General features: G+C 38.3%; 3 protein-coding genes across 4 annotated transcripts in view; 2 read left to right on the top strand and 1 right to left on the bottom strand.

Moving 5' to 3' along the window:
* The window catches only part of LOC136423336 (tyrosine-protein kinase RYK-like), a 189224-nt gene that overhangs the window by 64011 nt on the left and 103980 nt on the right, over window positions 1-21233 (top strand). The window lies entirely within an intron of this gene.
* On the top strand, window positions 184-3128 carry LOC136422666 (stress-associated endoplasmic reticulum protein 2-like). Its single transcript, XM_066410492.1, has 3 exons — window positions 184-390; window positions 498-570; window positions 2746-3128. Exons 1-3 carry the CDS (start codon window positions 307-309, stop codon window positions 2781-2783), a joined length of 195 nt encoding a protein of 64 aa, XP_066266589.1. The 5' UTR covers window positions 184-306; the 3' UTR covers window positions 2784-3128.
* The window catches only part of LOC136422665 (TSC22 domain family protein 4-like), a 55246-nt gene continuing 41192 nt past the window's right edge, over window positions 7180-21233 (bottom strand). For both annotated transcript variants that reach the window (XM_066410490.1, XM_066410491.1), the window contains 2 exons: window positions 16501-16555; window positions 7180-10077 (listed from right to left, as the gene is read on the bottom strand). In XM_066410490.1, the coding sequence (XP_066266587.1) occupies window positions 9871-10077; window positions 16501-16555 (262 nt within the window). In that variant the 3' untranslated portion in view covers window positions 7180-9870. The remainder of the gene's footprint in view (window positions 10078-16500; window positions 16556-21233) is intronic.

The raw sequence follows: 21233 nt of genomic DNA, 5'->3' as shown, positions 1-21233 counted from the left end.
TCATAATTTGATATATTTTCTTCTAACATCATATTTGTAAGCCAAAAAATATTTTGAAATATACATAATGCTACATTGAATTAAAGATTATAGATTTAATGAAATTTTTTGTTTAATTTAGGGAATTATGAGTGGTACTATTTTTTGTGCAGTGGAGGCGGACTAATTAAGGGTGTGGCGCGGCTTGTTGATTTCCTCTCCAACGTTGCAGCTGAAAACGAAGACGCTGTGAAGAAAAGTTCCTCTCTCTTTCCCGAGATTTGGACGGATTTTTGTTGCCGACCGCTACACCACGACACTGTCACCATGCCTAGCAAACAGAGGATGCGCCTGGCCAACGAGAAGCACTCCAAAAACGTCGACAAGCGAGGAAACGTGGCGAAAACATTGGTAAGTTGGCGATCTGATGTGGCAAAAAGTACATAACGCTAACCCTGAAGATTTTACGTCATGAAAATTTCCTCGTTTTCTAAGACCGATTTCTTTTGTTTTTATAGATGCCAAAGGACGAAAAATCACCGGTTGGACCGTGGCTACTGGCGTTATTCATCTTCGTTGTCTGTGGATCAGGTAAGAGTTTGTCTCCTGGCTTTAAAAAAGATTGTCTTAAAAATCCGTCACGGATGAAACATATGTGACTTTTAACCGCTGTTATGTCCATAAAATAAGCATTTCTTTTCCCCTAAAAACTCTTTAGACTTACTACCTACATGAGGAACGAATTGATCTAAAATGTGTGAGAATTTGGTAAAGATCGGTTGTTCTAGGAGGGAAATATTAAAAGATTTCTAAATTTGTAGGAAATCGGAGGAAGCAAGGTGGCCATCTTGTGTGTGACGTTGCAGGGAAGCCCTCCACACTTCCGCCTTTCTTCCAATGATCAAGAAATCAATATTTCTCTTCATCTACGTCTTAAAGGCGTTTCTTAAGACAGGAGAGGGCAATCTTGGTTAGTTTTTGGATGAAGCAAGGTTGGGATGACACGTTGAGTGTTTATTCAAGCGGAGAAACTGGAGGGGGCAAAGTTCGAAGTGGCAGGATAATTGTCAACGTGGCTGGTACACAGTGACGCTGGGGGGGGGGGGGGCAGACTACAGCTGGGCGTTTCTTCTGTTTTCATTGTATGCAAAGTTGTCTGTTTACCAAAAGAGGGTCAGCATGTCTTTTTTAGTGAGGCATATTTTTTCATCGTTAATCGTAGCTGGCACACTCTTATTCTACGTTATTCAAGCGTTGTGGGAAAATTATTCGTGAACTGTAATTGGTTTCTTTAATTCAAAGTTTTGGTATAAAACCTGGTTTCTTCACTTTAGTCACTGACGAAAGACAGTGGATGCTGTCTGAAACATCTTACTGTTTCAAAATATTATCCAGTTGCATGACTTACTGTCATTTAGCACGTTATTTTTTTTAATCCTGAATAGGATTAAGTATCAATGGGAAATTCTTTGTCAGATTTGTTTCGGTGTTCGCTGGTTTGCAAGTCGCCTATGAACACAAAGGAATAATCCGATTAACTTGTTCCCAAAGACTTACGCAGGAACAATTTTGTCTAGCGTTGTTGGCCTTCCTGAATTTACTGTGAAGCGTTGCATGGCCCCATAGATTTGCCGTTGAGCATTGCCAGGGTTCCCCCCATTCAGATCCTCCTTAAACAGTAACGGTAACTCCAGAGATATTCCCTTGACCACTGGCAGTGAGATTAAAATTTACATAATTTGGTTAGACCATAATTTGTATTTGCCTTGGTGCCAAGAATTGCCATTTTCTGCATTTTACATCCAGGGAGAATTATGCAATTATTGAATTTATCTTCTTTTGCTGATAATTTCTTTGCTCTCTCCTTTCTATGTGTGTTTGTTTCAGCTGTCTTTGAAATCATTTCCAGAATCAGAATTGGGTAGAAATGGTCGCCTCAGTTGCCATCAATAGGTATCTGAATCGTCTGCATGGTTTGATGATTACATTTCAGTGGATTGTCTGCTCTTGTTGTCTGTCTTGATTTGTCTGTGGTTATTTTTGTTTTATCATGAATAGACAAGCATTTTGATGATTATTGTTGCAGCTGATTATTAACTGAAATGGACCTTAATTTTTTTCGGCTTGTAAAGTTTTGCAAAAACATTTGTAAAACTAGGAAAAAGCTCCCTTGCTTGAACTAAGAATTTTAGGATCATTCTTGTATTCATGAAAGAAAAAGCATCAATATGCCAGAGTACTGCCACTTTTTGAAGTGTATTATTCATATAACAGTGTAGCTATGCTGCTTTAAATAACAGGAATATAAATATTTGCTTTGACATCTTTGAGAAGTTCAATAAAGAAATTTCAGAATACAAGTGGAAAAGACTAGTGACATGGCAAAACTAAATTTACTATTTAGCTGTGCTATTTATACTACAAAACACGAGCTTTTTTGAGTCCTGAATAGCTTTTCATGACAAGATTGAAATTCTGAAGGCATGGCCACCAGCTCTCAATGGCAGTGGGCTACTACTAGAGCCATTTTATGAAGGTTACGCATTGATCAAAACACTAGTGCATGGTACAACTTGACAAGCGACGTTCGTGAGAAGTGCGGAAATTTATTCAGGTTTTGTACACAGGAAACATCCTACAGTAGAGGTGAAAACAACACTTTATCTTATCGATAGTTAAACCTTGCCAAAGCTAACATTGATTGCTCGCATGTTTTGCTAAGTGATTGAACTTTAAACTTAATTTTGTTTTCTTCTTTTTCTTCAGCTATTTTCCAGATCATCCAAAGCATCAGGCTCGCTTAACGTGCGTCAGTAGGGGGAATTATGGGAAACAAGATGGCGGGACCAACCAATCGTATCCAGGCGACAACTGCTACACTACCGATCCACCGACTACGAACAGAATAACCCCTCTGGAAGTTCGCGCAGGCCACGGAAATATTCCCGCGATTGGCGAAAAGGACATGCAATCTGGAATGTTAATCTTAACCCCTCAACCCCGAACTCTGACCATCCAATAGTATCAATTAGTAGTCCAATGATATAGTGATGATAGAATTATTGTCAATGAGCAACTCCCAGTAAACTGGTGTCCTCCAATAGAATCAGCTGTTAGATTCCCAGCCATCACTGCTGTGTTACAGCCCCTTCCATTGGTCAGTCTTCTGTAATGACAGTATATCAAATTTGCATGTTGTCATGAGGTAAAAGTTCTAATACTAGCAAGATACTAGTAGATGCAGGCTTTGTCTCTACTTGTCAATGAGTAATGCCTTAAATATTCTGTCTGATTCTTCCTATTGGGTAGCGAGGATGTATCATGGAAGAGAAAAGGGCAACCGTCTGTTTTGACTGTACATAAACAGTATCTATTCTGGTAATAAATTGATAAGGTAATCACACACAGACGTCTGCTTGTGTATTTTTGTTTATTCGAGAATTAGGAGAAGGCAGCAATAGAAAATAATAGAAAGTGTGTAATTTTAGTGTGGCAGGACTATGATATTTGAAGAAGGTAATAGTGGTAGTTTTCTCATATTTCAGTAGTGTGAGTGTGGTTTTTTACTCCGGGAAGGAGGATGACCTCCTTCTGGGAGTGTTGGGAATGCATTTGTTTGCGCGTTCGCAGCTATAACTCACGATCCCGTTGTCGCATTGGTGTGTAACTTGGCATATCGTTTGCCTGGTTCGGCGTGGTGATGCACAACAGCTTTGTTACACCATAACTACTTTAAACGTCAATCCAATATCGTAATTGCACCCCTATAATTAATGCTATGTCCCACTGCCCTGCCATAGGGACCATGTTATAATCCGTTATGCATGACTGGAATACTTCAGGCAGATACGGGGTTAAAATCTTCCTTACTTGCTGTGATCGTATAGTCACTGTTACATTGAAAAATAGACAACGTGCATCACCACACGCAACCTAGCAAACGATATACCAAGTTACATACCAATGCGGCAACGGGAATTGTGAGTTTTCGCTGCGAACATGTGCCGAGTGAGCTTCAGTCTGTGTATTAAGTATGCGGTGTCCACTCGCAACTCGCATACAGTATGTGCGCACGGGACGGACGATGCACTTTTACGCACAGTGTGAAAATGGCAAATCTCTGGACCTTCAAACTTACCACACTTGTAGTTTATAATACGGAGGCTGTGACAATGTAAAAAGTTTACGCAGGGGATGAAAGATTGTTGAGAAATATCTCTCAGAAAAGTGCGCGCGCCAGTGTCACTTCCGGGTGGTTAGATCCGGTGACCTTTGACCTTCGTGAAATGTTACGATAATATAAAATTAGCCTTTTTTATTGCAAATAGCTTGATAGCTATAGACCAGGCCGGCCTGCAATAAATTGTGGAGAGAGGATTTACTGCATATTTGTGATTTCTGATACATCTTAGTTGTAAGGCTGAATGGTTCGTTGATAATTGAAAATGGGCCATCTAGATCTAACTTTGTGACTTTTCCCGGAATTTCTAGATCCCATCTGTGCCATGCTGTAAAAACATATTTTTCAGCAGGTTGACCACTCCTGTATTGAAAGAAAAAGATAAACAAACACTTTTTCTTTACTTGCTCTAAAACACTTCTTGGACTGTGCAGAGATGCAATTTGTGTGGGTCAATACTTGTACATACTATAAATACTTCACGGAGAATTGTGTCCTACGGACTCTTGTTTTGTTTGTTTTTTATTTACCAGGGGAAAACATATTGCCAACTGGCGCTGTTCAATGTGCCTTGGTGGGGAACCCCAAACAAAATTCACATCAAACTCAGACAAAGTTACAAGAGCAAACAAAAAAGTTATGCAAACTACTAATTAATACAAAACCAAAGTTTATTTAAAACTTAAATAACATAGACATAATATGATATTACCAACTACACTGTAAGTGAAACAATGGTGCAGCCATTACATAATGTAATATAAAACAATGAAATGAGGATTGAAATCAGGTGTGATGAGATCATAGTGATCCCGCTTCCCAACTGCTGAGTGAAAACTAATAGGTTGTTGGCCCGAAGCCCCAACTTACATGCTACCTACTCTCCAAGCAGAGGTTAATGGAGAAGATCGTGACCTTTTTATACTCTGCCCCGTTCTTCGTCGGCCATGGAGATGGCAATGGAGCACAGGATAAAAAGGTCACAATCTTCTTCACTAACCTCTGCTTGGAGAGTACATGCTACCGGTACTCAAAGTAACTGCAGTTCAGCAATCAGGTCATCCTTTGGAGGTGACACTAAACCTACCGTCACTCTGGTGGTTGATAAGCTCACTTTTCGGTTGGAGAAGGCATCCACTCTGGTGTGCTTTGGCCAATTAATGGGGATAATACACAGATATCTCCTGACTCTCAGTTTGGTACTAGTATACTACCTGTATGGTTGAAATTTTGCTTACAGGTATGCAACCAAAACTTGCCTTGACAGTTTGATCTGATATAACAAGACATTTTGTCATAGAGATGTGCAAACTTTGCAGACAAGAACTTCAGTATGATTATTTTCACTCAGATTTTAAAATCGAAATTAGGCAAAGAAAAGAACTTCAACTGCAAAATGTTTGTGTGAATGACTCTGCCATCATTAAGTTTAGAAGAAGATACTTTTATCAGTGGTGATATGACAACTTTGCCTTCCAGTCATGGATGTGTGATAGAATTATCAAAAAAAATGCAAGAGTCAAGACACATGAGTTGTGTAGCTTTTACACACTCAAAATAAACAGTCTACTTTTTCAGACATCATTTGGAAACGACATCTGCAGGGCCCTGAAAAAAGGTCTGATTTCTGATTTTTTTTCAGAGGAGATTTTGCTTGTGAGAAAGGAGCAATGCCACACAACAACTAAGATATGAACAAAAGCTCCAGTTGGAGACAAAATAGGGAGACATGGATTTTGCTCAACTTCTTTTAATAGTCATTATAATAGGTTAAGAACCAAATTCTGTTGAATACTATAAACAGCCAGCATTTTATGACAGAAGCATAGGAAAATTTTCCACATGTATCACCATGCTTAAGTTTAATTGCACTGAAACATCAGTACATACATGTATGAAGTTGCAGCGCCACTTGTCAGATTCTGCTAGAACTACAAGGTACAAGATTATTTTTGCTTCTTGATGTTAGACGGTGGTTAGCAGTCTCACAGCGACATCTATCTGATTTAGTCAGTACTGCAGTATACTGTTAATGCGGGCAACACCACTATCATCGTTGGTGCCCAGATATATTGCACCTGTGGAATTTGCGTTTTGTTATATAAACGAATTTGTTTCTGTCTGGCAGAGTAAGAGAAAATCATGGTTAATAGAAGATCATTTTGATCATCCTGTTTAGGAAATATAATATCAAAAGTGAAAAATTACAGCCTTTGAAAGAAGCAAACTTCGCTTTGCAGTTTCCCTTCAAACTGAAGATGTCAATCCTTTGGATCTAACTGCTGTGCTGCCTTGTAATGTTGGGGATCAACATTTTGGCTCCTCCAATTGTTACTGATATTACTCTCCCAGGTGTTCAGGTAAATCATGTTTTTATGATGCATGTGGGAAAAGGTAGTCTGTGTAACACAAACTCTCACTGGCCAAATACATGTACATGCATAAGGGGCTGTCCAGTGGAAGGGCTCCTAGAGGTCTGATTTAGCCAACAGAATTGCATGTAGTCTTTTCCTTCCTATAACACCCCGACCAATCAAACCACGTGAATCGCATTGAAACTCAGATTCCTATCAGCCAATTCCCGACAAATCCCTTTCTAACTTGCGTTAACGACTACATCTGACAAAACAAACTCGCCAGTGAGATGGTGGAGGGTGTCAGCTTTCCAAAGATGTTTTCAGATTGACAATTTTGGCACTTTGGAAGTGATTGAAAGTGACCGCGATTTAACGTTTAGAAAAACAATAGTTCTACTACTTTTCTCTAAACGTTTAATCACGGTCACTATACTAATACTTTGTGCACTCTTCAAGTAGGTGTTAGGCTCTGGCATGTTTTGGACATCTTCTAGTGTTTTATCAGGCTTTCTGTTTTCTTTTCGTCGCCAGCAGCAGTGGTTGAAAGTACTTGTACTACTAGCTAGGCATTCCTAGTAAACAGACATAAACTAACAAGGCTAGCATCTAGTCCATGAGGAAACAACTTTGCAGGAAACAAAGAAAAGTGGGCAACACATCAAGTTCTTCTTCACCGAAACCTCCACAAAGCCGAGGTTCTCATTTGTTTTATTCGTTTATCTACATTTCAACATTGCCTTATCTACAAAGATGTGGTGCATAATAATACACAAGTGACTGGTTCAGTTGGACGAGCGGTTCTTAGCTTGCATGTGTTTCAAAGATGTTCTGCTACGAGAACTTTATGGCTATCAAATTTTCAAATATACAGAACATGAAACTTTGTTGATGATCAGAGGCAGTTTCTCAGTGTTTAACAGAATTGGAGTAAACTTTGCAAAAACATAGCTACATGAAATACCGCAGTGATGTGTTTTGGATTTTCATATATCATATGCACATAGCAACCTTAAAATATTGCAAATGGTTCGGAGAGGAAGAATCTGCCTCAAACCAAAAGAATCACATGGTAAGAGACACAAAAATAACACCATCTTTAAAGTACATTGAAAGTTAAGTACACATTATGATTCTCAATAAAAAGATTACACTTTTAAGTAGGTATATAACAATAACTTTGGTGAATACCAGTGCACTGCTGTATAGTTCTTCATTGGTATAATTCCACGAGCAGTACATTGGTTAGTTAATTCCTCTGTATAATCTAGAATTTGCCAGTTTATTGTCATTCTTACCTTAGTAGTTCTTATTATCTAGAAGGCAATTAGTATAAGTTTGCACATGGATATGTCGTATACAAGACACTTTTAAGTACACAAGACAAAGTACATTGCTCAAGTTACTCATAATCATAAAAGTCCAGCAATAAGTATGATGGGAATGAAAGTACACAAGATTTCCCCTCAATTTTGAAATATTTCAGTGCTTAGGCACTGCTCTTTTTCTTCTTCTTAAGCAGTTTTTTTTTCATTAGAAATTGCATGGTAATATTAATATGGTAATATTTTTTTCTGTGTTGTAAATATGTGTTGTCACTTAATTTTGTCAAGAAGAGTCTATCATGTCCAGTTTTTGTTGGAACAATCAAATTTGCATTACAGTAGAAAGGTATCCCCGCATTCAGATTAATCATTCAATAAAAATCATTTTAGAGACTACATATCGGTTGAATTTCCGGCTTCAAGTGAGTTGCTTGTGTCAGTCCAATTTCAACGGATCCTTATACACTGGAGGGATGGGGGGAGATGTACAAGTATTTGTGGCAATACAATTAGCTGGTGTGGTTTAACATGGACCTAGGACTCAGTAATTAGCAGCACTCTGCACAAAATTGTAGCATGAACTGATTCAGAACAAAATTACTACAAATCCCTGAAAATAATGCTGAGGATCATGACAGAAAAGGAAGAATTATTTAAGTAACGCTTGAACTCAATGATACATACTTAATACATGTAGTACATGAATGAGTAAGATTATAAAATAAATACTGGACTTCAAAACTAACCCTACCCTACCCCTACCATATAACACAGTTCCTTGTCTGTCTACATCAACAGATACAAGGCACTACATCATAACCTACCAGTTTATACTTTTTAACAAGGTTATTAGTGGATTACTGAAGAAAGTATTTCTCCAAAGATCAAATAGAAGGCTGGGCTACACTTTTTTCCAAGAGGCCCTTTTTTCATCATATTTGACAGATTTTTTAGTGTCTTATCCTTGTATGTTGTTCTCAATGCATGCCATGTCCCAACATTTCAGTTTGAAGTGGTTTTAAATCAAGAAAAGAGCTTCGTTGCTGTTAGTATGGCTGAAGATAGAAAGGAGACATTCATGTAATATTTAACAACCGAGCAACAATGAAGAATGTAGAAATCACGCGAAACACAGACATTCCCCAAGTGTGGTGTCTATGTGAAATATCAACATCCAGGTGATCTGAATATTCAGAATTATTAGGAATATTCAACAAATTATGTTTCCAAGTTTTGCACTGTTCCCAATTTAGAACACAAAGTTTATGCTTGGCATAAGTAAAATATCTTCCAGTTTGTTGGTCACACTAGAAGAACCAAATTGTAAAAATAAAATAAAAAGCGCCGTCATACTTAAGACATTTGACACAATGGCTCGTAAAAATGTCAAGCTAACAACAGAAACATTTCACTGGCAGTCCAAGTATGAAAGGTCCAACAATATGTACAAAAACCAACCATCATGAAGAGCAATTGATTTTCTGGCCAATCATAATCCTTGGTTCAGGTAATATGATTATCGTATTGACCAATCACAGGCATTTCTTTCTTGGGTTGACTTTGATGTTCACAAAGTGCAGGTCTTTCTCAACACCACATTTCCACATGCTTCAATGTGCTTTCCTTGGGACCAAAAAATAACTCCAGTTTTTAACACAATGGCATAAGAGATAGTGGACTTATTAACTTCGTACTGTTAGATGTTCTTAGTCTATACTTATCAACTATACAAGGATGTTTAGTTAGATTTTATGCTAACGTCCTTGTATTACTGGCTCATGTGTACCAAGTCTTCACATTGCTGGACTTCTTGTGGATATAGACAGATTTCACAGTGACCTGACACAACCATTATGTCATCATTACATTGCATCTTTTGCTTACCAGCCTCAAAAAACTCTACCTCCTTCTCAAAAATACTACCTTTTCAATAATTCATTCTGTACGTATTCACAGTTCTGTACAAAAAGGGTCCTTTTCCGTCTACTACATTGCTTGCTCTACTATCTACACGTTACGTTTTAGGTTGGAGCTATGACGTTGTGGTTGGAGGCTGGTTCTGTGAGGGTGGTGGCTGGAGTGTGTTCAACTGTTCCAGGACGTCGGAGCTGGCGTTCTGTTTCAGGAGGTTGTTTTCTCTCTCCAGCTGTTGATTTCTCTCGATCAACTCCTTGATTTGTTCTTTAAGTACCTCCACTTCTTCCCGGACGGCATACATGAGATGACTCTTTACTAGGTCCTGCAGCAAAAGAAGAGGAAAGAAAAAATTTTTTAGTTTAAGCTCACACATTCACTGAATCTATATACTGTATGTAGGTACTCCCCAAACCCCCAACCTCAAAAGAGTTTGTCTGTTTGTTTTGCATACCCAGAAAACCGTTTCAAGGCATAACACACCAGGTTTGTACTGAAGAGTACAAGACGCATATCTGGAGAGATTTATATGATCCACACACACCCAGAAGGACACCTACTCTTTTCAATAAATGGGGTGGGTTCTTTTACATGCTTGATGAGGGGCTTTCCTCAACGTCGTATCCGAGGGACGTCCCTAACTGAAGCTAGATACTCATTTTCAGGAGTGAAGTGAGGAAATTCGTGTTAAGTGCTTTCTCAAGGGCACAATGTCAACAGGACAAGTCAAGGGGCCCTGGATTTGAACCCAGAGTTCTGGGCCAAACACCCTGCCATTACGCCACTGTGACACTATACAGAGTGTGCACTTTCCCAGTTGTTTGCCCTTTCCTCCTCAACTCGATCACGAATCTGCACTGCCCTTCACGATTCTGTTCCACAACCAGGGACATGTCTTTAAATAGCCTTTGACATTTTCCCCTCCCATCTTTTCTCCAAGCATGGCCTACTTCACAGCGTGAGACAAGTTTGGCAACCTCATTTGCATGAAGTCTGAAAGGCAGCTTGTGAAGAGAACTGGATCTCACGTGGAACAACATGAAGGATGAAGTCACCAGAGAACTGTCCAAACCTCAAATCCATCTTTTCCTTTTCTTAACCTCCTCCCCACTGCCCAACTCTGTAACCAATAGGGAATTGGGCGCCAAATGGCTACTTCAGTGTGCTAAAGGTTAAAGGCAATAAAAGGAATTGCCTAATAACTGGTAGACAACTTAAGGAAAATTGTCTTCCGTCCACAAATTTGGTTTGTTTTACTGGTATCAAAACCACTTACATAGTTTTCTACAAAATGACGTAGACATAGACTTTTGGGGATAGATGTAAGGATATAATATTGTCTGCAATGACACCTTTTTGTGTTACTTTGCTTGCCTAAATCTCCAAAATTACAGACACCTTACAAGACTTTACTGAAATGTGGACAGAGCTCTTTGTACTGCTACAAACATCTCTGGGTTTAATTTCTGTCCATAACATCACTGCACAGGGGACTTTCATGTCAAGAAAATGTATTACACCAGCGAGGAAGATGAGTTGCACTGGGCTTGATTGACTGCTGTAATGGATTACTGGATTATAGGATTAAGGGACACAAATCCATTCTAATCCAAGTCATTACTCAAGACTTTCTGTAAGATACAGGTCACATGAGAAGACATTTCAAGGGGCATAAACAGGATAGTCATCGTGTGATTTAATTTCTTATTCATGTCAATAAAGATAAAACTTGGTAAATATCATGTCAGGAATAGCACAAAAATAGTCAAATAAAATGCCTGGACTTAAAATTTGTATGAAATCCATATATACGTATGGGAAAATGTAAGAAGAAGCATTCTACAACATTTCCTTCATCCTAGAGTTTCCAGCAGATAATAGATAAACAGCTAGTAGGGCCACAACCCCTTTCCTTTTAAACAAGAAAACAAGAGCTTTTAAAAAAAGCTGGCGTTTCGGCTACATTTATAAGTGTGAATTGTCTTTTCCCTTTACTTGAAGTAAAATCTGCCAGAGGAAGTCACTCAAGGGCTGTTCAGTCTATAAGAAAAATTGTCATTTTGGGAAATGAGTACTGTTTTAATAGAGAAAGGCAGATTGGGGAAAGCAATTTTGAAGTTACGTCACTTAACTTAAGTGCTTTTGAAAAAGCTGGTCTTGGCCTACAACTTGTACTTATTTGTAAAATGTATAATAGGCTCATTATAAAAGCTATCAATGTAATTATGTACATGGCACGCAATAAAACATAAAATTTGAAAAAGCACCATTGAATCATCAGCACTATGGTAATTAAGTGAAATAGAAGTTCATAACAGCTAAGGTTCTATCTAAAATGACTACCAAATGTCAAACAAATCAACAGCTACCTCATCCGTATTATTCTGGTTTCCGCATTTACAACATTTCTTCCTTATTTTCCTGGGTAATTTTGCTAAAATTCATGAAAATTCCCATAGTTTTGTGCCGAGGGGCGCCACTTTCCACGTCCGTGTTGTCTGAATGAAGTCGATACTGAACAATGGAGCATTTGCTACTGTAACAAAGAATCGCTGTTTTGCAAACAACATCAAGAGCCTCTGTTTACATCGGGGATAGAAGTTTAGTGGCGAGTGTTTTGCAAGAATCATCTTACCGCGCATAGGAGCCGCTGCACGGTATTTTCCATTACAATGAACAGAAAAATTCGAATGCCGGGTTTGGAATCTATGAAGTCCTGTTCATAAGACAAAGGCCTTGTATATATTAAATGAATATTTAAAAATAACAAATATAAAATATTTCTTTATTTATTAATGAAAAAAAATGATATTCATAAATATGATATTGATAGATTAATATAATATCAATATATATTTTTGATATTCAATATCTAAAAAGAAAAAGAAATCCATGCACGGAGACGAACCCGGATCTTCTGGGTCCGAAGCGCTTCGCGTTGCCAGATCGGCCAAGCTGCGGTACGTAACTATTCAAACTGGACGTAATACTATAACCTTACTATATGGTATCATTTATGCCGATTTTTGGTCGTTTTCTTGACGAAGTCATTTTTTTTCTTCTGCAATCTTGTGGAATAGATGTAATATGGTCATTTTTCAGGATATCAAAGTCCGAAACCACAATGCAATGATATTTCCGAACAGTTGTAGCAGTTACATGCGGTCGCCGTCCTGTGTCACATGCAAATCTGCGCCGTCCTGTGTCACATGCAAATCTGCGACACAGTGTTGAACCAAGCTTCCCTGGTCCCTGGTCCTTGCTTGAAGCCTCCTTGCTTGAAGGTAAAAGCCAGGAGAATGCGTTTCGGCGCGCATGCGCCGAAACGCAAAAATCTTGCATGCTGTACTTGGGGCTATACCATTTAATAGATTGTCTTGTCAAAATCAAACCATTTGATAGATTGTTGTAGACATACGTTATTTGGGTTAGAGAGTTGACAGTGACCCTGTGGGTATGGGTAGGTCTGCCTCAGGGTGTTTCTGTTTAGATTACACAGTGCGGTCCAACCCTATTGTGTAATCTAAACAGAAACACCCAAAGGCCCTTCTTGGACTGGGTGATACAATACAGTAGGGTTGGGTGGGAAATTGCCAGCAAGTGAATTAACATTCCGGTATTACGTATTAACATTACTGTTTTGTTTTTTTCAATCTTTTGAGGAAGCCTTCTATTTGGCATTCTATGGACCTTTTCTTTTTCCATTGACATTGAAATATCTAAGTTTCAGAGAAACTAAACAATGTTACAGTATCTGTAGCTGTTTTCTTCAGATATTTTGTTGAAATTCTAAAGAGGGTTGTCACGTTTGCTGTACTGTAACAGAAGAATACAAATAGAGGCTTTAATGGATATAGAGTTCTCCCTCCTGTTGAAAACATTTCTTCGAACTTGGATCTATTGCTTGCTATTAGTAATCTCGAAGCAGATCTATCGGTGGTAATGACAGTATCAAAAGAGCAAAAGCAGTATTATCATAATAAAAAAAATAATATTAGCCACCATCGGATAGGACGTTAAATTGAGGTCCCGTGTTTGAGGTTTTGCCATTTGGATACTGTCATTGCCACCAATAGATCTGCTTGGAGATTAGCTATTTGACTTTTTGTTAGACTCTATTTTGGAAACAGGAAAACCAAATAAACTATCATTTCCAAGCTGATGACAGGGATGAAATGATAGTTCTTGGTTGACTGCTTTTCAAATGGGGAAACACTCTTTTCAGCTTTCTATCTGGGAAGGTCACAGTGACTGGCAGAATTAAAAATCAATACTTTGACCCAGGAGAACCAAGGCCACTTATGTACAGGTTGTATCAATTTGAAGTCTGGCTGATGCTAATTCACTTAAGAACGTTCTCAATTGGTGTCTGAGTGGCTGTGAATATGTGACGAATTCCCTGATAATCAATTCGCTGCCTCAGAATTTCAACTTGTCTTCCAATCCATAGACTGTACGGTAGATCCATTTGACCTTGCAAGTACAAAATGCGGGTAAACATTTCAGCAACATGCAATTTTGTAGGTAACAACAAAAGAATGCATTCCTTGGTTTGACATCCACTTCTTTTGAGTGATCAGGTTGATTTCAACCATTCTGACAACCTGTAATTCTGCAGGTAAGGACAAAAGAAGGTATTTCGTGCCGTGACGTGTATTTCTTTTGAGAGGTGCGCTTGTTTTTCGCACCGTCTCCCCGACCAGCCTCGACCTGTTTATTTGCACCCCACAGGTACTGCACTTTGTACTTGTTGATGAATGGTTTAGCGCCAGTGTAAATAGGTCAGACCTTGCATAACAAGATAAGGGTGCCAAAAGTTCACTGACCCCCAGAACGGTGGTATATTAGATCCTTTTGATACAAGTTTCTGACAAGGAAGAACATTTCTTACATGTTGGTTCTTTCGAAATGAGTTTGTAATTGAGAAGAAAGAATCCATCCGGTTGGTTCCAACATGATTTCGATCTTGCCAAAGCTTCAGGCACTGACTCCTAGTAACTTGTGAACTTTGTACATGCAATGTTTTCTGTCACTGAAAATGAAAGAAATTCTGTCCCATGTTTTTTTTTTCACCGTGAATTTATGATTGAGATGAAAGAATCCATCAGGTTGGTTCCAACATGATTTCGATCTTGCCAAAGCTTCAGGCACTGACTCCTAGTAACTTGTGAACTTTGTACATGCAATGTTTTTCTGTCACCGAAAATGGGCTATATAAGTTACACAAGTGTCATTGACCCTGATAGCTCTGACAACATGTAATTTGATTACAATGTAAAAAAAACACTTATAAAGAGCTTCTGAACCAGTCTTCTCTTCTCGGTTATAATTTTTTAGCTCTAATTTTTAGTTCTGAATCTTATCACAATAACAATATGGGACAACTCCTGATTTAAAGAGCACCCTCATTACTGGCAATACCGTAGCTGTTTCATTCACAGCTTGTATCACGTTCACAGCTTCAAAGTTTCAGCCAGAAAACCTCTAAATTGCTTATACAGGTCTTTTAGCTTTGGCACAATATTGTCTTTCAAGTTCCCGGATGTTTTAACAGCATTAAACGTTTCCTGTAAGGTTTGGTATCACACTTGGTCCAAATGAAACTTCCACAGTTCCACATCCCACACAAATCTGATCTGCCTACATCTATAAACTAATTTCCAACATCGCCATATTTGCCAACAGCTGAAGGAGGATGAAATTACTTGGTAAGTGGGAATTTTCCTCTTCTAGTGTCCCCTAAACTAATCTGTATCGATCTCTAAATGACGCTGAGTAATGTTTCCAATTTGTGAGACGGTTGCCAATTCCTTTTTTCCTGATCATTCTACTGTGAATGTAATATCAGTGCTGTATTTATTTTTTTCAAATGACTTATGTACAAATAGCAATAATATATTCTGCTTTGTGACAAATATGATTGTACGCATGTCACATATTTTCAATCATAAATATCCTAACTAGTCAAATGTTAAAATCACATGCCCTTTATGATATCAAACTGTGTCTAATTTTTTAAAGGTTTGGGATCGATCAAAAATCATATGGCAGACACAAGTATGAAAATATTCATATAATACCATACCTCCCCCTCCCCATAATCTAATTCATGTAAATCCATATTCCTTTGTTTGGTCCACGATCTTCCTGTGTATGAATTCCTCCTATATTTACAGAATCCCTTTAATCTCCATATGGTACATGTAAGAGAATGTTTTTACAGCTTTCAACCACACCCCAGTGACTTTGTACCTTGTGTTTACCTACCATTATGCTGACAAAGTGAAAATAGAAGTGTAATTCTGTACACAGCACAAAGACACGCACAACACACAAAAGGTGCTCCTAAAAATACCACCGTTACCTTAAAAAGGTGAGGACTGTTAAATCATTCATTTAGCAAAGGTATTTCTACTCCCTTTCAAGACCTAAAGCACCTGGCATTCTTGGGATCAAAGGTCTGAATGCAGAGACATGTTTTGTAATGCGTGCGTTAAATTATTCATGGTAGTGACGGTAGGTGTTGTTGTTCTGGAAATTTCTGCCTACGTGACAATGTGACTTACCTGTTAGGAGCACAGTGTATAGTGTCTAAACTTGATTTTGACAAGGCTGAACACAAAGTGTTTTTCACGCCAAAATGTCATGCTTTTGATGGGATATTTTCATGCAAATGACACCAACACAGGTCCTACAGAACTAGACAGTACATTGTTTTCCCAGGGTATGAATATTAAAACCGGCTTACCATAGCTTGCTCAATCTTGTTGTCTATTGCCACCACGTTCGGAGCATTCGTAGCACTGCAGTAAACATAAGAGAAAGAAGCTTGGGTTAATATCACGTTACAAACACACAAACACACATCAAAGGCCTTATTTACTTCCTCATTGTCTGGCCTGAAATATCACGCTGCAAAAACTGACCTGCCACAATCGCAAGAGCTATTTTCCGTTCCCTTGTCTGCAAACTTGAAATCCTGAAGACCCTCTGTCCACAACGTATGAGGAGATAAGTCAGGAGTTCTGGGGATATCTTGTAGAAATTGGATACTGAATGTTGTGGTGGCGGCAACCGCGGCTTTCGGGTTACAGTCCATGTTGTACAACACTTCCATCGGAACAGACTCAATACCGACTTTCCTCCCACAAAAACTGCTCAAACTGTACGGAAATTGTCTAATCTCTCTTCAAGGGTCAAACTGGAAGTGTATTATTCCTTCTGGTTGCACGCTGAAGCTAACTGTCAGAGCTGTAACCCACACGTCTGTACCCTGCACTCACAGCCTACTGAATACACATGCAGGGAGCCCAGTCGTTGCATCATGGAAAATTCCAGGTCAGGGGTAGACGACCTCATAGGCTATTGTTCCCAGGTAGGGAATGGGCGGTGGCCTGAGGCTAAGGCCCAACGGGGTTTGTTATGGTAAACCTATCCAAACACATCGCAATCAATATTGTTGTCTAAAAACATGAATTAGGAGATGGTTTGTTGTGATACATACATACAATTGAAACCAAGCCCTAACTCAAACCATGTACAGGCAAATTAAAATAATCTGCAGTACAAATTCAATAGGAATATGACTCAGCATATCATATAATAATAAACAAACCCAACCACACCTGCTATAGATATCCTCATATAATAATCCAAGCTACACAGCATAAAACGAGCCCTTACCCTCATCCAAAGATATCAAAAATTTCTATAAATATATACCTTGTTGTGAGAAGAATGTAGGAGAGTCTCCTATTCCTAGGCTGCTCACTTATATGTCTCTGATCATACACACTAGTAATGCTGTCATCCTTTCTCACTTCCATACCCTTGCGCACAGCTATACTGTCATATACTGTCTGAACCCTATGTCTTTCCCTGGGGATTCGCTGCTGAATAAAACATTACTACCCACACAACTGGCTCTGCCATGACATAAACATGTGTATGCTTTTCTATCCAATACAAACAGCTCTGCAGGACTTTGACATTCAGACATAGTTGACCCGAATTTGGGACATCTACCAGAAGTACAAAACGTTTAGATTTTCTGCTTTGAAATCCTTAGTTTTGTGTGTCCGAGACTGAAGGAAATATTAAAACGAAAGTAAAGATAAACCGAGACTAAAAGTAATACGATGACTCATGTTGAAGGGAGTGGCCCAGACTGCCCAGGGAAGAATTTATTTGCTGCGCCCACTTGAAAACTTGGAAACCAGTCAAGTTGTAAACACTTGGATGAAAATGTGCCAAACATTCTATCTATTTGGCCAAAATGCATGGAAATAAGAGATTTAAAACAAACCAATTATCAAACTGAAATATTTCTGTATATGATGCATCAACAATATTGTGCAATTTTTTCATAGGCTATTGATGTAGCCTGTTGACTACCTCCATTGGTTACAGGGTTAGGTACATGTAGAAGGTATAAATAAAAGGCACAAGAAGGGATATGTAACGTTATATCTAAGACTAACTTCTGTGAATTTCTGGCGGAAATTGCAGGGAAGTCCATCTAGAACAAATGATATCCATTCTTAAACTAAAGTCTGTGTGAATGAGTTTGATATTGGTCACTTTTCGAAGAATATCACATTGATATAATCACAAGACATTGAAGAAAACATTGCTGTGAGGAAGAAATAGGCAGACCCACTAGCATTACCCAAATCACACAGCAACACACGTGAAGCCTCCTTAGTTATTCCACAAGCTTCTTTCAAAGCAGTGGAGAGCTACGTAGTCTTTTAATGGAGTTCTTTAAATTCACTCCAAGCTAACATGGGGGTGGTACTTGCGTAACAACTACTTTGGTTTATCTTCGATTCATGTTTAAAGGGCTTGGAAGGAGAGAAGCCAGTGTGCGTGTACTTGACGTTAATGAAAAACAGTTTACGCAGATGGAAAAGCGGCAGCGAGTGAGTGAGCAGAACTTGGAGTTCATACTTTGCAAGCATATCATTATCAAGATGAAAAGCAAGATCTCTTGGCCATGGCAACATGTTGAAGAAAAAATCAATTACTGAAAAAAATTCAACATTCATACTACTGTAAATATTACTGGTATTTTGATAGCAAAAATAAATCACATTAATCAAATGCCTGCATTTCCAATTGTTCTTTCTTCACTAAAATTGAAATCTAAAATTCACTTTCTTCGAAACACAAAAGCCATTGGACTAAATTTCTGGACCACATATACATGGGTGCTAAACACCTCGACTTTATATTCAAGAGACCAAAAGAGGTGCAGTTTACAGAAGTTGATCCTTGTATGGTTTAGGAAAGGCAGTTCCAATGTTCCCACTCTCCAAGGTTATCTATGTATAGCTGACCTTTAACATGTAGGTGCTGAAAGAAACATGTTGACGTGGACAGCATGTAGTTAAACATCGCTGACTACTTGGAAGTCATACGTATATCACTACAAACCCGGAAAAGTTACAAATGGACATTTTCGGTTACAGTCTGTCATACACAAATTACACAGGAATTTAAAGTGGTATAAATCTGTAAAAAAAAAATCTGGCTTGCCAAGGTGAAGTCTATGATTGTGGAATAAAACTGTATATCATTCCAGAAGTATTCCAGAATTGTACTTATTAATTATACAACTTTACATGTATGATTACCAAGAGTGCTACACCCACATATGTCCTTGACGGTTTTAGATCAAAGGAGCAAAAATGGTACAAAAAATTACTGTCAGGATTGCAAAAATCTTTGAGTAAACCATGATTTCAGATATTATCAATAAAGACTGTGTTTTCAGTTGGTACTAAGTACGATATACGTAGGTAACGCAGTAGCATATCTCGATTACTATCTGCTTAATTAGGTGGGTAAATAATATAAGTGTATATTACTTGATAGTGTGCTAATATAGATTATACACAATTGAGCACTTCCTATAAAATTCAGGGGACAACTATATTTTCAAAGGTTTCCGTTTAAAACGTATCACTAAATGAATGTTAGTTTTACTTTTAAATTCAAACTATTCAAAATTTCTTCGAAGAAAGAAATCTCAAAAGTAGAACAAGGAAGCAAAACTACTCCTAATTTGGAGGAAGTATCTGTGCAAGGAAGTGCATTATTAATGCACATGGTATGAAACGTGCACACTCACACATGACTGAACATATGAGTAGGGCTTGGATGGACATACCTGGTCAAACTTTCGATATTTGACGTCAATAGGGTCAAAGGGTGAGACCTCCTGTGTTACACCTGTCGGTATTATTATCTACACTAATTATCTATGGTTATACAAGAGGCATGTAAACTAGGACAGTCAGGTTATACAAGTATAATAAGTGTATGCTTCATTCGTACACGTAGGTCATATAAAATTCACTCTTTCTGGCAGTTTGACTGATAACCCACATGACTTGTTTTTTAATGTCTAAAATTCTTTAATTGGTTCAATCATTTACAGATCGTTAGTGGTCAATCATATGACATAAACACCTGACCAATTAACCTTTGCTGGAGGCAGAAATCCTTCAAATTCCTGACTAATCACACCATAATCACTCGATATATCATATAAAGTACCAATTTACAAGACACCTTCGGTCAGGCATTTCATTTTCAGATTTCTTAAATTTTGGGTTAAGCTACGTATCTGAACATTACTGTTTCTTTAATTAGTATCTCAGCAATTTCTAAAACCTGAACTTAATTATGATTCATACTGCACGCATTAACAGCAGCAAATATGGAATTGTGTTTTTAATAATTCAGGACAACATTTTAGTATTTACTGGTACTAATTGAACTCATATTCCTTTACACAGAGAAATGGGATGTCATGCCAAGTTTCAGTTTATTGATCATGATATTCATATCTATATATGTTATGGCCTGTCAGCTAATAACTTGACCATAAAAGACCATAATTCTAGTTAATATTACCGTTGATATAGCCGTTCAGGGGCACACATGGGTCCATTATCTTATACATGAATGCACATTTCTGAGCACGACTTTGTCGTCTAGGGATCATTAATACAGATGGCGAATTCTGTATATCTAATTATGCTGTACAGCTGAGCCCATTGTATACGTATGTGCAGAATTTGGATTGATTCGAAGGCTTAGTCACGATCGAGTTAACCAGTTATCTACCGAAAGAACATTAAAAATCAGGTGCCAGGCTAAGACTGTATCACCTTCCTTTGATGTGAATCCTATGTCTAATCATGCTGTACAGCTGAGCCCATTGTATACGTATGGGCAGAATCTGGATTGATTCGAAGGCTTAGTCGCGATCGGGTTAACCAGTTATCTACCGAAAGAACATTAAAAATCAGGTGCCGGGCTAAGACTATATCACCCCCTTTGATGTGAGCCTTACTGTAATTTGTTTTCTACTTCAGTAGTTAATGAAGCAGGTCGGCATCATCTGTTAGGATAGTGCACGAGATCAGACTTTAATTTGACGGCAGCGCACAAGTCTTACGATAAGAGTCCATA

This window comes from Branchiostoma lanceolatum, chromosome 17 (assembly GCF_035083965.1).
Source record: "Branchiostoma lanceolatum isolate klBraLanc5 chromosome 17, klBraLanc5.hap2, whole genome shotgun sequence".
NCBI classification, from domain to species: Eukaryota; Metazoa; Chordata; class Leptocardii; order Amphioxiformes; family Branchiostomatidae; genus Branchiostoma; species Branchiostoma lanceolatum.
This window is presented reverse-complemented; position numbering and strand designations above follow the sequence as displayed.

Coding starts and splice junctions, on each gene's coding strand:
- LOC136422666 (XM_066410492.1), top strand. CDS start 307: ATGCCTAGCAAACAGAGGATGCGCCTGGCCAACGAGAAGCACTCCAAA. Junction 391..497: donor GAAACGTGGCGAAAACATTG/GTAAGTTGGCGA, acceptor TTGTTTTTATAG/ATGCCAAAGGACGAAAAATC. Junction 571..2,745: donor CTTCGTTGTCTGTGGATCAG/GTAAGAGTTTGT, acceptor CTTTTTCTTCAG/CTATTTTCCAGATCATCCAA.